Source organism: Oryx dammah, unplaced genomic scaffold (assembly GCF_014754425.2).
Source record: "Oryx dammah isolate SB20612 unplaced genomic scaffold, SCBI_Odam_1.1 HiC_scaffold_26, whole genome shotgun sequence".
Taxonomy (NCBI): domain Eukaryota; kingdom Metazoa; phylum Chordata; class Mammalia; order Artiodactyla; family Bovidae; genus Oryx; species Oryx dammah.
This window is the reverse complement of record NW_024070210.1, coordinates 44,303,111-44,319,871: the sequence shown is the minus strand read 5'-3', so window position 1 is coordinate 44,319,871 and position 16,761 is coordinate 44,303,111. Positions and strand designations below refer to the sequence as shown.

General features: G+C 40.7%; 1 protein-coding gene across 2 annotated transcripts in view; it reads left to right on the top strand.

Annotated features, from left to right (window-relative positions):
• The first annotated feature begins 14,903 nt into the window (after window positions 1–14,903).
• The window catches only part of LEO1 (LEO1 homolog, Paf1/RNA polymerase II complex component), a 32,599-nt gene continuing 30,741 nt past the window's right edge, over window positions 14,904–16,761 (top strand). Inside the window, exon 1 of one of the 2 annotated variants that reach the window (XM_040226526.1) lies at window positions 14,904–15,027. In XM_040226526.1, the coding sequence (XP_040082460.1) occupies window positions 14,970–15,027 (58 nt within the window). In that variant the 5' untranslated portion in view covers window positions 14,904–14,969. The remainder of the gene's footprint in view (window positions 15,028–16,761) is intronic. The other variant, XM_040226527.1, reaches the window with a different exon arrangement.

Below are 16,761 nucleotides of genomic sequence, written 5' to 3'. Positions count from 1 at the left end.
AAAGACTTTGCAGGTATGATTCAGAATTGTAAGATGGGGAGATGATTCTGGATCATCAGTTCAGTTCAGTCTCTCAGTCCTGTCCAACTCTTTGTGACCCCATGGACTGCAGGATGCCACGCCTCCCTGTCCATAACCAACTCCCAGAATTTACTCAATCTCATGTCCATTGAATCGGTGATGCCATCCAACCATCTCATCCTCTGTCGTCCCCTTCTCTTCCCACCTTCAATCTGTCCCAGCATCAAGGTCTTTGCAAATGAGTCAGTTCTTTGCATCAAGTGGCCAAAGTATTGGAGTTTCAGCTTCAGTATCAGTCCTTTCAATGAATATTCAGAACTGATTTCCTTTAGGATGGACTGATTGGATCTCCTTGCAGTCCAAGGGACTCTCAAGAGTCTTCCCCAACACCACAGTTCAAAAGCATTAATTCTTCAGCATTCAGTTTTCTTTATAGTCCAACTCTCATATCCATACACGACTGCTGGAAAAACTGTAGCTTTGACCAGACGGACCTTTGTTGGCAACGTAATGTCTCTGCTTTTTAATATGCTGTCTAGGTTGGTCAGTACTTTTCTTCCAAGGAGCAAGTGTCTTTTAATTTCATGGCTGCAGTCACCATCTGCAGTGATTTGGAGCCCCCCAGAATAGTCTGTCACTGTTTCCATTGTTTCACCATCTATTTGCCATGAAGTGATGGGACCAGATGCCATGATCTTCGTTTTCTGAATGTTGAGCTTTAGGCCAACTTTTTCACTCTCTTCTTTCATCAAGAGGCTTTTTAGTTCCTCTTCACTTTCTGCCATAAGGGTGGTGTTATCTGCATATCTGAGGTTATTAATATTTCTCCTGGCAATCTTGATTCCAGCTTGTGCTTCTTCCAGCCCAGCATTTCTCATGATGTACTCTGCATAGAAATTAAATAAGCAGGGTGACAATATACAGCCTTGACGCACTCCTTTTTCTATTTGGAACCAGTCTGTTGTTCCATGTCCAGTTCTAACTGATGCTTCCTGACCCGCATACAGATTTCTCAGGAGGCAGGTCAGGTGGTCTGGTATTCCCATCTCTTTCAGAATTTTCCACAGTTTATTGTGATCCACACAGTCAAAGGCTCTGGAACAGTCAATAAAACAGAAGTAGATGTTTTTCTGGAACTATCTCACTTTTTTGACGATACAACGGATGTTGGCAATTTCATCTTTGGTTCCTCTGTCTTTTCTAAATCCAGCTTGAACATGTGGAAGTTCACGGTTCACATACTGTTGAAGCCTGCCTTGGAGAATTTTGAGCACTACTTTGTTAGCAGGTAAGATGAGTGCAATTGTGCGGTAGTTTGATCATTCTTTGGGATTGGAATAAAAACTGACCTTTTCCAGTCCTGCAGCCACTGCTGAGTTTTCCAAATTTGCTGGCATGTTGAGTGCAGCACTTTCACAGCATCATCTTCTAGGATTTGAAATAGCTCAACTGGAATTCCATCACCTCCACTAGCTTTGTGCATTGTGATGCTTCCTAAGGCCCACTTGACTTCACATTCCAGGATGTCTGGCTCTAGGTGAGTGATCAACACCATTGTGATTATCTGGGTCATGAAGATATTTTTTGTATAGTTCTTCTGTGTATTCTTGCCACCTCTTCTTAATATCTTCTGCTTCTATTAGGTCCATAATATTTCTGTCCTTGTGACCTAAATGCAATTCCATGCATCCTTAGACTAGGAAGACAGTGGAGATTTGACACATAGAAGAGAAGGCAATATGACTATAAAGGCAGAGATTGGAGTGATGTGGCCACAAGCCAAGTGTCAACAGTCATTAGAAGCTGAAATAGGGAAGAAACAGATTGTTCTACTATCTCTGGAGGGAGCAGAGCCCTGCTGACATCTTTATTCAACCCAGTGAGCCTGATGAACTTCTGGTCTCCAGGAATGTGAAAGAATACATTTCTGTTGTTTAAAGCCATCAGCTGTGTGGTAATATATGTTATAGCAGCCAAGGGAAACTAATATAGTATTTTATATTTCAAATGTTTCTATACTTTCTTTTTACTGTTCCCCTTCTTTAGCCTGGGTACTTCTCAGGTAGCTCAGATGGTAAAGAACCTGTCTGCAATGCAGGAGAGCCACGTTCAACCTCTGGTGGGGAAGATTCCCTGGAGAAGGGAAGGGCTACCCACTCCAGTAATCTTGCCTGGAGGATCCTATGGCTAGAGGAGCCTGGCGGGCTATAATTCATGGGGTTGCAAAGAGTTGAACATGATTGAGTGACTAACACTTCACTTTTTTTTAGCCTATGTATGTATATATATTTTTTTAACTCCCATTTATTCTTTTTTTCCTAATAGATTTTTCCTGTGGGTGTCCCTAAGAAGACAACTTTTCATATCCTTTTCAGTACTTAGATGTTGGGTTTCAAAACAACTTAAGAAACATTTGAAGACCATTCACTGAACCTCTAGCATTGTTTAGAAACTCTGAGGGGACAGAAAGGATAAACATAAATTCCATCCTTAAGTATCTCCATCCTTAATTAATTAAGAAAGTTTACATAATGTTATGGGCCAACATGTGATAAAGTGCAAAGATAAACACCAAAGACAGGAAGTGCTGTAGAAATTCAGAAAAGTAAGTAGTCTGCGAGAGGTATAGGGTAAATTGGGTGGGTTTTATTGAATAGGTGGATTCTGAAGTCAGGCATTTGGACAAAAGGAGAAGAGTTAAGATTTCATCCTCTGGGCAGTGATTTTTCAGCAAGAATTTCATCCTTACTGTTATTTCTTTTTACAGTATGAAAGTAGTCTAGACTTTTCTTAAAATATTTTAGAGATATAAAAATCAGAATGTAAAAATTTCCCTATAATTCCACTACTCCTGGAGAAATGCTTTGCTATCAACTTGACATATATTCTGTACATAATGTAATGTGGCTTATATACTTATTACAGAAATGGAATTATGCTGTAAATATCTGTTTGCCACCTGCCATTAAAGATGAACAAAATGAAAAGGAAAATCATATTGTAGGATGATTAATCTTTTGGCAACATATATGTAGATCCCTTGCACGCACATTTCCTGCATCTGTTCTATTACAGTATAGACTGTACTTAGGGGAGAAATGGAAACAAAGGGGAGAAGCTATGGCTGATGAAACAATCTGGGCAAAAATATTAGGGTAGTGGCTATGGCAGTAACTGACAAAGTAAGAGATTGGAGAATTTTTCTATTCAGTTCAGTCGCTCAGTCGTGTCCGACTCTTTGCGACCCCATGAATCGCAGCACGCTAGGCCTCCCTGTCCATCACCAACTCCCAGAGTTCACTCAGACTCACGTCCATCGAGTCAGTGATGCCATCCAGCCATTTCATCCTCTGTTGTCCCCTTCTCCTCCTGCCCCCAATCCCTCGCAGCATCACAGTCTTTTCCAATGATTCAACTCTTTGCATGAGGTGGCCACAGTACTGGAGCTTCAGCTTCAGCATCATTCCTTCCAAAGAAATCCCAGGGCTGATCTCCTTCAGAATGGACTGGTTGGATCTCCTTGCAGTCCAAGGGACTCTCAAGAGTCTTCTCCAACACCACAGTTCAAAACCAGCAATTCTTCGGCACTCAGCTTTCTTCACAGTCCAAATCTCACATCCATACATGACCACAGGAAAAACCATAGCCTTGACTAGACGGACCTTAGTTGGCAAAGTAATGTCTCTGCTTTTCAATATGCTATCTAGGTTGGTCATAACTTTTCTTCCAAGGAGTAAGCATCTTTTAATTTCATGGCTGCAGTGACCATCTGCAGTGATTTTGGAGCCCAAAAAAATAAAGTCTGACACTGTTTCCACTGTTTCCCCATCTATTTCCCATGAAGTGATGGGACCAGATGCCATGATCTTTTTTTTCTGAATGTTGAGCTTTAGACCAACTTTTTCACTCTCTTCTTTCACTTTCATCAAGAGGCTTTTTAGTTCCTCTTCACTTTCTGCCATAAGGGTGGTGTTATCTGCATATCTGAGGTTACTGATATTTCTCCCAGCAATCTTGATTCCAGCTTGTGCTTCTTCCAGCCCAGCATTTCTCATGATGTACTCTGCATGTAAGTTAAATAAGCAGGGTCAAGAAACATCTGGAGTAACAGGCAAATTTGGCTTTGGAATACAGAATGAAGTAGTGCAAAGACTAAAAGAGTTTTGCTAAGAAAATGCACTGGTCATAGAAAACACCCTCTTCCAACAACACAAGAGAAGACTCTACACATGGACATCACCAGATGGTCAACACCAAAATCAGATTGATTATATTCTTTGCAGCCAAAGATGGAGAAGCTCTATACAGTTAACAAAAACAAGACCAGGAGCTGACTGTGGCTCAGACCATGAACTCCTTATTGCCAAATTCAGACATAAATTGAAGAAAGTAGGGAAAACCACTAGACCATTCAGGTATGACCTAAATCAAATCCCTTATGATTATACAGTGGAAGTGAGAAATAGATTTAAGGGACTAGATCTGATAGATAGAGTGCCTGATGAACTATGTATGGAGGTTCGTGACATTGTACAGGAGACAGGGATCAAGACCATCCCCATGGAAAAGAAATGCTAAAAAGGAAAATGGCTGTCTGAGGAGGCCTTACAAATAGCTGTGAAAACAAGAGAGGCGAAAAGCAAAGGAGAAAAGGAAAGATACAAGCATCTGAATGCAGAGTTCCAAAGAATAGCAAGAGATAAGAAAGCCTTCCTCAGCAATCAATGCAAAGAAATAGAGGAAAACAACAGAATGGGAAAGACTAGAGATCTCCTCAAGAAAATTAGAGACACCAAGGGAACATTTTTCTATTAAGAGTTAGGAAATATGTTTATATATCTATAGATCTAGGGCCACATAAATAAAAACTTCTCCTTTTAGCTTTAAGAGAGAAAAAAAGATGAAAGATTCCATTTATCCACATTTTAAGTTAGTCATATGCTCTGATTGTAGTAATAGCAGTCCCATAGGGAAGAAATTGCTTTGTAAGCAGTGACAGCAGGATTAAGAATTTTATGTATAATGAAGTCTTTCCTGATTATGAAAGCATTATATAATTATAAAAGCATTTGTAGAAAACATGGAAAATATTGAAAGGTAAAACATATAAAATCATCCAGAATCCCATCACTTGGCTATAACCACTATATACATTTTGTCATATTTCGTCTCATTTTCCCTTGCAAAGGAATGCACATAAATGAAAAGGAGATAATACAAGATACTTCCAGACATACAATTTTTACTTGACAATGTGTCATAAGCATCCTCCCATGTATTTAAATATTCTTTTAAAAATCTTTGTTTTCTTAAATTGGCATTTTTATTCTTTTGGTGGATTATAACACTGGTGAAATTTTGTTGTAAAAAAATGGAAACGAATACAGAACTATGTAGGCAGGACATGAACGTCTTCATCTCACCTCCAAGAGGTACAGAGACTTCTGGGCAGTGTGCTGGAGTCTGCTCACACTGGCTCGTTGAGCTAATTGTGTGCATCTTTCTCTGACTGATTTCACTTGCATAATGCCCTCAAGTTTCATCCATGTTGTCTGTAGCAGGATTTCTTTTTATGGCTAAATAATATCCTACTGTGTATTTTTACCATATTTTCTTTATCCATTCATCCACTGATGAACACGTAGGCTGTTTCCATGTCTTGACTATTGTAAATAATGTTGCAATGAATATGGGGTCCAGATATCTCTTTGAAATGGTGATTTCACTTCCTTCCCCAGAAGTGGAATTGCTGGATCATATAGTAGTCTAATTTTAAATTTTTTGAGGCAGCTCCATACTGTATAAAATATCCACTTTTTCTAGTTGGCTTTGGCAATCCAACAATATATTATGCCCCTCTTCTTCAATATACATTCATCAAGCTAATCCTTGCTGCTTAGCATTTTACTCTGTGACTGCATTATAATTTATTCGAACAATTCTACATTGATGGGTACTTTCATTGGTTCCAGTTTCTGGCTATCGTACACAAAGTTTCAATGACTATTTTGTATGTATGTATCTGCATGTGTTCTTCCCAGGTGGCTCAGTGGTAAAGAATCCGCCTGCCAACGTAGGAGATGCAGCCGTCACAGGTTCAAACTCTGGGTGGGCAAGATCCCCTGGAGGAGGAAGTGGCAGCCCACTCCAGCATTCTTGCCTGGGAAATCCCTGGACAGAGAAGCCTGGTGGGCTACAGTCCATGGGGTCGCGGAGAGTTAGACATGAGTGAACACGAGCACGATCTGCATATCTATTCAATTATTTTCTTGGGATAAATTTCTAGACAGGAAAGGTTGAATCAAAGAATATTCCCAGTTACAATTTAGACAGATAACGAACTGCCCTTTAAACAGTTTCTTATACTCATATCATTGGTATATGTTAATATCCTGAAAAACATACTTTAAATGATTGCATAGTATTTCAGTTTATAAGTGTCTGATAATTTATTTGATCAATTTCTTACTATGGTGTTTACAGCATTTCTCATTTCTTTAAACAGTGTTATAATCAGCACCCTTGTACTCATGTGACTCTCTTGTTTTCCTAAGAAAAATTCTTTGATAATGGAACTACAGAGTCAAAGGTAAGAATATTTTTATGACATTTTTATACATATTATTAGCTTTAGGTCAATATTTAGAACTTAAGATTCTTTTAAAGAATTTACTTGATGTTAAATAGAAAGAATTTTTTTCTAATGACTAATATTGTTTTTGCAAATAAAGTCTTAGGGCTCTCAAATAACCTTTAGGCTATTTTCCATTTAGTTATTTCTTTGGGATTTTAGCCCCAGGATTCTACCCTGTTCCCCCACCCAAATTTTGTTTCTGTGTTAAGTAGCAGATAAGATATAAATGTGTTTGCATGTTGTAAAATTAAATATATCCATATATCATATGAATCATTATTAACCTGCAGTCACACCAATTAAGACATAGGATTAACCCTACCTGTCATTTCCTTAAAGAGAAAGGAAATGCAGTCAAAGAAATGAAATCTTCAGTGAACTCTTTAGGTAAATTTCATTTTATGAAGCACAAGGACAAAAATTTAAATTTTCCCAAAAGGTAACAGTTACTTTATTTAAATTGATCACTTTTCAATAGATATGTAAAAATCAGAAAGCCGACAGCCGAAAAATATTTCCTTAATGTTTGCTAGTCTTAAATGTACTGCTTTTTAAAAATTGGGATAAAGAAAACAAGTGGACAAATATTTCTAACTTTTTTTAATGTGTTTTTAATGTTGATTACTATGTAAAGTTAATTTTTCAAATCTCTCCTTCACATCCCCCTGCCCATTTCCCCAAGTCAATTTTTTGCTAAAGGAAAAACTGGTGAGGGGGGTGGGTGTGGGTGGTGTGTGTGTGCATGTCATTTTGCAGAAGACGGAGGTGTGCATGTCTCATTTTGCAGATGGAGGTGTGCGTGTGTCATTTTGCAGATAGACTCTGGGTTTCTTCAGGGTATATCATCACCATCTTGTGGCCTTTTGCCATATTACTGTTAAATGTTTTAACACCATAATGCTTTTCTTTTTTTTTTGGCAATTGCAAGCATGAAATACAGTGTATCTTCTTCCGGTAATCTTCCGGTAATCCTTCTCTGGATTAGATGAAATAAATTGAGGGCCAGAAACTGCCTGCATGCAGAGTTCCCACCCTGTGGTGAAATGGTGTCTCTGCATTTATTTATGTCGTATTCTCACATGATGCTGAAACAACCAGCTGAATAAGGAAATCCAGGGAAGAGGTGTAGTTTTACTGTAAACTGAAATGTTCAGTTATCTTTTGTATCTTGTGTATGCTAAATCTGTTTTAGTGATTCCTTCTGATCTGTAAAAATATTGGTTGTCATGGGAGCCTGTAAATCTTTCCCCTCTCTTTGGTTATACTGCCAGAGTATTTTCTCGTTTTTGTTTCAATATTCCCCCACATTAGTACTATTTTATTATTATTAAATTTTTTTTTCATCCTTTTCTCTTGTAGATGCTTCTTCTATTTTTTTTTTTTTTTTGTCTCGTTAATACATTTTCCCTTCTTTTCTCTCCCTCCTTATCCTCACTTTCAGTTTCTTTGGTATCCTTGTAGCAGATCACTTGACTTATTCTGTGGCTTATACTAACGTCTGCACCCACAGTGGCCTCCACCCTCTGTTCTGTATCCTCCTTTCTTTGTTCCTTCTAACTCCTTCCCCCAGTAGCTGATGTTCCAGCTTTTCTAGTGTGGAGAGCACTGACCTCATCTGATCTTAGGTCTTTTAAGGACACAGCTTCCTGGTAACCCTTAAGCTCCCAGGAAGAATCTAAATCCTACCTCTTCAAGGATGCCACTCCCTAAATCTAACCCTAGATTCGACAGAAAAGGTTTCACAAAGACAATTTTAGCTCAGTCCTAAGAAATAACTGACTCATTATCTTACTTCTGTTCTTTTTTCTCAATACAAGTGCAAGTTTTCATAGGAAGTGTACCAGGATGTTTCCCAAACTCATATTTGCATGTCCAAACTCTCGTTTGCATAGGGAACAATTATTTACTAGTGCTTTGGAGTTGACATTTGTCTTATAAAAGTGAGTTAGATTAATGATAGTGAGAAGAAAAAGATTTGGCCAAAGGACTTGCTGTCATTTTGGAAAACAGCTGAAACTGTATTGTGAGATGTATATTTCTGTCTTTTCTTGTCTCATCTTCCACCAAAATGCTAGCTTCTAAGAACAGACACTTGTTCTATTTTGTTCTCTGTTGTATCTCCAGTGCCTAGAATAGTTTCTGGCACAGAGAAGGCACTTAAATGCTTACTGGATGAATCTATCAGGTATTCTATTAGTTTTGTTTCCTTCACAATCTGTTCCTCCTGTCCTCTCATGGAGCCTTCGGTCCTCTTGTTCCAATCTGGACCAGCATCCCTCTAGGCCTGCAGACCTAACTTTAATCTCTGCCTCTGTGCAGTCTTAAGTTTCCTGCTTCTCAAGTTTTTCTCTTCCTTGGTTTAGTCCATCTTTTTTGGTTGGCCACATTCATCAACTGTACAGTTTTTGAGTAACTCTTTCAACCGCTATTGTTGTGTGACAGACCACTTCAATATTTAGTGGCCTCATGCCACAACATTCACTTATTATCTCCTGGTTTCTGTGAGACAGATATGCAAGAAAGGTTCAACTAAGCACTGGTGGCCTATAGACTGGAGCTGGAGCTACAGGGGGTGCACGAAAGCTGAGGGCTGGCCATACATTTCTATGTAGTTCCTCTGCATGGGCTAGTTGGGTTTCTTCACAGCATGGCAGTCGCAGGACTGCTGACATATAGGCTGGTTTCCACTGAATCTTACTGTTCTTCCCATGTACGATAGTTTGTCGAGTATAAAAGTCTAGAATGGATTATTTTCCTTCAGGGGTTCAAAAGCAATTCTCCATTGTTTCATAACTTTCAGAATTGTTGAACAGTTTAGTGTTAATTTCAAGATCCTTTGAAGGTCAGCTGATTTTTCTCTCTAGAAGTTTTTAGAATAATCTCTTTATCCTCAGTGTGTTGGAACTTCATGAAAATCAAGGAATAGATCTGATAAACTAACTGAAGTTTTGCTTGATTGAATTTTAAGTTCCACTCAATTTTATATCCTGGTAACTTGGTTTCCTCCCATTATTCCTTTATTCTAGCTTGAATCATCCTGTCTGTCTTAAGTCTGTTCTCATTATTATAACAAGACAACACAGACAGTGTAGCTTATAAATAACAGAAATTTATTTCTCACAGCTCCAGAGGCTGTGAGGTCCAAGGTCAAACTGCCAACATGTTTGCCTTCTGGTGAGAGCTGTCTTCATTGTTCATAGCAAAAGACTGCTCACTGTGTCCTCACATGGTAGAAAGGGCTAACAAACTCCATTCCATGGGGTCTTTTTAAAATAAGATTATTAATCCTTTTAAAATGACCTAAGAATTGATGCTTTTGAACTGTGGTGTTGGAGAAGACTCTTGAGAGTCCCTTGGACTGCAAGGAGATCCAACCAGTCCATTCTGAAGGAGATCAGCCCTGGGATTTCTTTGGAGGGAATGATGCTGAAGCTAACTCCAGTACTTTGGCCACCTCATGCGAAGAGTTGACTCATTGGAAAAGACTGTGATGCTGGGAGGGATTGGGGGCAGGAGGAGAAGGGGACGACAGAGGATGAGATGGCTGGATGGCATCACTGACTTGATGGATGTGAGTCTGAGTGAACTCCGGGAGTTGGTGATGGACAGGGAGGCCTGGCGTGCTACGATTCATGGGGTTGCAAAGAGTCGGATACGACTGAGCGACTGACTGAACTGAATCACCTCGTGAAGGCCCTACCTTCTAATATCATCACTTAAGCACTATGATTTCAGCATGAACTTTGTGGGGACACGAACATTCAGACCACTGTACTAAGAAACCTTTTTCGACTAACTCCTAGGGATATTAATCATTTTCTGGCTCCCCATTCTTCAGCACTTTAATATAATGTCAGCTACACTGACAACACTAAAGCCTTTGACTGTGTGGATCATAACAAACCGTGGAAAATTCTTAGAGAGATGGGAATACCAGACCACCTTACCTGCCTCTTGAGAAACACGTGTGGGTCAAGAAGCAACAGTTGGAACAATAGACTGGCTCAAAATTGGGAAAGAAGTAACACAGGCTGTATATTTACCTTATTTAAGTTATGTAACTTCTATGCAGAGTACATCATACGAAATGGTGGGCTGGAATCAAGATTGCTGGGAGAAATGTCAACAACTTCAGATATGCAGATGATACCACTCTAGTGGCAGAAATGAAGAGGAACTAAAGAGCCTAAGGGTGAAAGAAGAGAGTGAAAAGCTGGTTTAATACTCAACATTCAAAAAACTAAGATCCTGGCATTCAGTCCCATCACGGCATGGCAAATGGAAGAGGTAAAAGTGGAAACAGTGACATTTTATTTACTTGGGGTCCAAAATCACTGGAAGGCTTCCCTGGAGGCTCAGCAGTAAATAATCAGCCTGCTACGTAGGAGATGCAGGAGACACCCATTGATTCCTGGGTCAGCAAGATGCCCTGGAGGATGGCATGGCAACCAACTTCAGTATTCTTGCCAGGAAAATCCTGTGGACAGGTGAGCCTGACAGGCTATGGCCCATGGGGTCACAGAGTCAGACATGACTGAACAACTGAGCACATAAAATCACCACAGATGGTAACTGCAGCCATGACTTTAAAAGACACTCCTTGGAAGGAAAGCTTTAACAAACCTAGACAAGATACTAAAAAGCAGAGGCATCACTTTGCCAACAAAGGTCCATATAGTCAAAGCTATGGTTTTTCCACTAGTCATGTACGAATGTGACAGTTGGACCATAAATAAGACTGAGTGCTGAAGAACTGATGCTTTCAAATTGGGGTGTTGGAGAAGACTTCTGAGAGTCCCTTGGACTGCAAGGAGAACAAATCAGTCAATCTTAAAGGAAATCAATATTGGTTTCTTTTAAGAAATCAATTCAAAGTTGAACTGGAAAAGTCATTGGAAGAACTGATGTTAAAGCTGAAGCTCCAATATTTTGGCCATCTGATGGGAAGAGCCAACTCATTGGAAAAGACCCTAATGCTAGGAAAGATCGAAGGCTAAAGGAGAAGCGGGTGGCAGAGGATGACATGGTTAGACAGCATTACTCACTGAATGGACAAGTACTTGTGCACACTCCAGGATATGGATGTGGAAGACAGAGGAGCCCGGAGTGCTACAGTCTGTGGGGTCACAAAGAATCAGACATGACTCAGCAACTGAAGAACAAACTGGCACTTGCCACTTACTTCCACAAAAATTAAATTATGTGCTGCTGCAACTGCTGATTTTCAACACTCCCTGAAAGGAGCTCAGGATGGAGAGCAGAAATGAGGCACTCTGTGCTGGGGGTGGGGGAACTGGCGAAACATGTCTTCAGATAGCAAGATATTTTCAGGAGTCAATTTATGAGTGCAATTCTTGCATCACTTCATATCTAGAAAAGCACCAAAGTCCTTCACGGTGGTGATTCTCTTTCATGCATAGAAAAAGCTTCTGGAAAAATATGTGCTTGAATACATGTACTCTCCCTCCACCAAAATTAAATATATACTGTTCTTCCCCCTCTACCTCTTCAGAGCAGTTTCTCAGAGCTATCTGAGGCTGTCTCCTAGGCTGCAGTCTTCATTTTGCCCCAAATAAAGCTTAACTTGCAACTCTCACGTTGTGCATTTTTTTAAAGTTGACAGTAGTTCAAAGCGCTTCTATATATATGAAAAAATCATCTTTGCTCTTATTTTTACATCTGCATAGCACCCACTGCAGGGACTCAATTCAGTAAGAAATCTAATAAAGGCAGATGATAAGTGAATGCTCTGTGTTTTCTAAGAAATGAGCTGCCCCATTGTTCATTCAGGCCTTTCCAGGTGGCACAGTGGTATAGAATTCATCTGCCAATGCAGGAGACTCAAGAGGTGGGTGCGGTTCCTGAGTTGGGAAGATTCCCTGGAGTAGGAAATGGCAATTCACTCCAGTATCTTGCCTGGAAAATTCCATGGACAGAGGAGGCTGGCGGGCTACAGTCCATGGGGTCGTACGACTGAGCACAAGCACACACTGTTCATTTGCTGCTGGAGAGACTTTGGGAATTCTTCTCTTTAGTTCAGATCAGTCTGTGCCTCCTAAAGGCTAACTCCATTCACAAAGTACTCAGAAATGAGCCACCTGATCCTCCCATGGGGTGGCGGTTTACCAAAAATGGAGTGAATATGCAGTTAATGTATTGTTTAATCAAACTGTCGTTTTTCCTCTAAGTCTTTCAGATGTTATACAAACTTTATAATACATATTTCTGTTTTGCAACTTGATGCAAGCATAGGTTTTTATCAATTTTAAAGATAGATACCTTATAGAAATGTTTGTAATTGTGTCATGTTATTTGTGTTGTGTTAGCCAACCTAGTATTGGTTACTATTTTGAGGATCTTATGAAGGCAGAACATGGGAAAAAGACAAACTTTCAAAACCTAGGAAAAAATGATAAAGCTATCCTGGAGATGTTTTATCCAGTTACTCACCTAACATGAAATTCTCCATTCCTAGAGCAAAAGAAGAGATTATCTTAATACCCAAAGTTAAATTAGCAAAACACAAACCCAATAGGATAAACCTGTCCAGCTCTGCTAGTAAATGAAAAGGTTATTTGAACACTGTAAACATCAATGATAGTGATCTGGGTGTAACCTCAGGCAAGCACTACCTGTGACTGATTAAGCTGAAATCTAATTAAATGTATTAGATCCTGTCTGAAGAAAGACAACTTGAATAGAAGAGCAATGTATAGCAAAAACAAACAAACAAAAAACAAATCAAGGAATCAGAAGTTATTTGTTTTGCACTATTCATATGAGATAAACACATTAATTCTGCTAGTCAAGGTGGGTAGGGTGATTCAACAGGCCTCACTGTAATTCAATTTGTTAAGATTTAATCAATGTTCATTTCAAGGATAGTATTCCAAATGAAAATGAAACTGAATCACAATCACATAGAATACTTGTTTTTCCAGCATTCCAGAAAGTTTTAAAGTGATCCCATCTACTTACTCCTATATCATCCATTTTATACACAATAGTTCTAGGATAACATACTCAGTCCCACTTCTTGTCCATTTAAACCCTATCAGGCACTCCTATTTACAACAAAAATATACCTCATAACCTCCAAACTAAAAAACCTACTGTTGCCTTAACACTGGATGTACATTTCTGAAAATTCAAAATTCCTAGAAAGGACCTAGTTGTTTAACATATCCAAGTCACTTCATTTCTTTGAGCTTCTGTAAAGCAAAAGGGTTTATCTAGCACTGACCTATTAAAAAATTCTATTACTGCCTGATTTTGTAATGTGCAATTGTTTAGCCACATTCCCCTGCAAAATTAGTTTTTTTTCCTGAAAAAATAAGTCAATGGAATCGGAATAGTGTTTTTCTAGCTGTAGGCTGCCAGCTATTAAATAAATCACGAAATCAATTTAGTAGATGCACTGCCTGTCAGCATAAAGCCAAACAAGCTTAACGAGAATAGGAAATCTCAGGTTGCATCTTAGTAGTCAGTACTGTTTTGTGATTATTTGTTTCAATTTTATATAAAAGTGTGTACCGGGTTAGGATGGCACATTTTTGATGTCTGACATACACTACTCTAAAGTTGTGGTCAGACTGGTCCGAAGATGACCCTTTTTCGGGTATGAGAGGTCCTTCCTCTTCCAATCACACACATATGTGTGTGTGAGGACAGATTTTCTTCACAAGCTTCAACCAAAACCTTTCTCAAGATTGAATGCAGAAGCAGGTATGAGAATTCAGCTGTTTTCATTCCAAAGACGCTTTCTAAACTGTAAATAATTCCACTCTTCAATTTTCAGAAATAAGTCACTTAAAATCTTACAATGCTATTTTATGTTAACTCGTTTATTATTGTACAACGAAGTTTTAAAATTTCTGCCTTAATTACTATTACAGTAAATATCAATAGATACAAGCCACATAAACAAAAGCATGTTTGAGTCCGCAACAATTTGAGAACAGCTGATCCGTATAAAACAAAGGACTGCAGGCCTGACTCCTGGCAGGTTTAACACGGTCACAGGGCCTTCCTGCTGCTGCTGCTGCTGCTTGGGAGTCCCCAAATACCACCCCCTCCACTGACACTCAGACCTGATGTACCCAGGTGAGAATCCTCGCGAATAAAAACAGATATTGACGAAGGGCGGGGTTGCTGGACGTAAGAGCGTGGGCAAGTGCGGGTTCAAAGTGCAAGCGAAAACAAGCTTCCAGTAGAAAAGGAGACTTTTTAAGCAAATCTTTGCGACACTGTCGCGTTTCGTTGGTCCCGTGCCGTAAACGCAGTCGGGGAGCCGCTCCCGGTCGACTGCGCTGCAATGGCGGATATGGAGGACCTATTCGGGAGCGACGCCGACAGCGATCCTGAGCGTAAAGGTGGGGTCCGCAGGGTTTCGGTGGAGGCGAGCGTGGCCGGCCTTCTCCGGCGGGAGCCCCACAGCGACCCGATTCCGGGTCTGCGAACGCTCTGGCGCCGCTGGCGGATGGCGCTTCCGCTACTCCTGCCTCAGCGCCCCCTGCCCTCCCGGCGGTGCCAGCCTTCTCCCGAGGGAGGGCATGAAGGGACAGATGCAGAGTGTGTGCCTCGAGGTTCTTGGTGTCCATCGAGCAAGCCGAGCTTCCTAGGCGCGGGGCAGGAATGGAGGCCGGTGAGCCGGCGTAACGAGAGGAGGAACCTTAGAGTCCTGCTCTGTCCTGCCTTGCACATGGACTGTTGTGAATGAATGGGAATTACGTGTTCAGGAACATGGGTATGGGCTGGATGAATTTGCAGAGGGGCTCTGATTGTCCTTTTGAATGAAACCAGAACATGGCGTGATGGAAAGTTTAAAATGTCTGGGTGAGAAGACTGAGAAGGTTACTGGGGTAGGGCTGCATATAGGTGTTACGCACTGGAGATAATGTGTCCTCCGAAGAAGTGAAGTCGCTCAGTCATGTCTGACTCTCTGCGACCCCATGGACTCTAGCCTACCAGGCTCTTTTGTCCATGGGATTTTCCAGTCAAAATACTGGAGTGGATTGCTGTGTCCTCCGGGAACCTGTGCAAAAACTCTAGAATTTTTTGAGTCGGTGGTATTAGATTGGGGAGCATATGAAGTCTGTGTTTGGAGAGAAGGGATGAAGGATTTGGTGGTGAAGTGAATTAATAAATGTATGTTCATGATGCAGGGGAGCACCAGGTGGAATCTAGTGTGAGGGCTCTACCAGGATGGATGTCCTGAAGGTTATGGTCAGGATAGATCTGGAAGTATCGAGCCCTTATACTAACTCTTGTTCCACTTACTTTTCTGATGTTTTCATTACCCTATCATCTGTATTTGTCCTTATCCCATTCACCGTTCTAGGGACCGGAGCCATGTGAACCCTCGTGTCAGTCATTTCCATGAAGTTCATTCCTTCATCCCTTATAGATCCCCTATCATGTTATAGCTGCTTTGCTAAGTGTAGGGATTATAATGATGCAAAGATCATCACCTTCCCTCAGTTAACTTCATTGCTTAATACATAACTAATTGAATAGGTAGAAGCAGTAGTGTTTGAAGGTCTCCTGCAGAGGTGAGGGTCGGAAATGGCCTGCCGCAGGGACAGGGGCACTGGCAGCTGCAGTCCTGGGAGGCGTGTGTTGACATAAGTCCTTTTGGGAGGTCTCCGGTGGCCCTAACACAGAGCCTGTAGACTCCAAGACTGGGTTGCCTCAGTTGTTAGTGTTAGTCACTCAGCCGTGTCCAGCTGTTTGTGACTCTGTGAACTGTACCCCGCCAGGCTCCTCTGTCCATGGAATTCTCCAGGCAAGAATACTGGAGTGGGTTGCCATTCCCTTCTCCAGAGGATCCTTCTGACCTAGGGGTTGAACCCACATCACCTGCATTGCTACATTCTTAACCGCCTGAGAGTTGTTAGGCCAAACAACTAACAGGCAGGGAGCACAGCCCAACCCATTAGCAGACAATTGGATTAAAGATTTACTCGGCAAAGCCCTGCACCCGAGAGCAGGACCCAGTTTTCCCCACAGCCAGTCCCTCCCATCAGGAAACATATATAGTCCTCTTATCCTCATCCATCAGACGGCAGACAGAAGCAAGAACTTAATCCCACAGCTTTTGAAAGAAA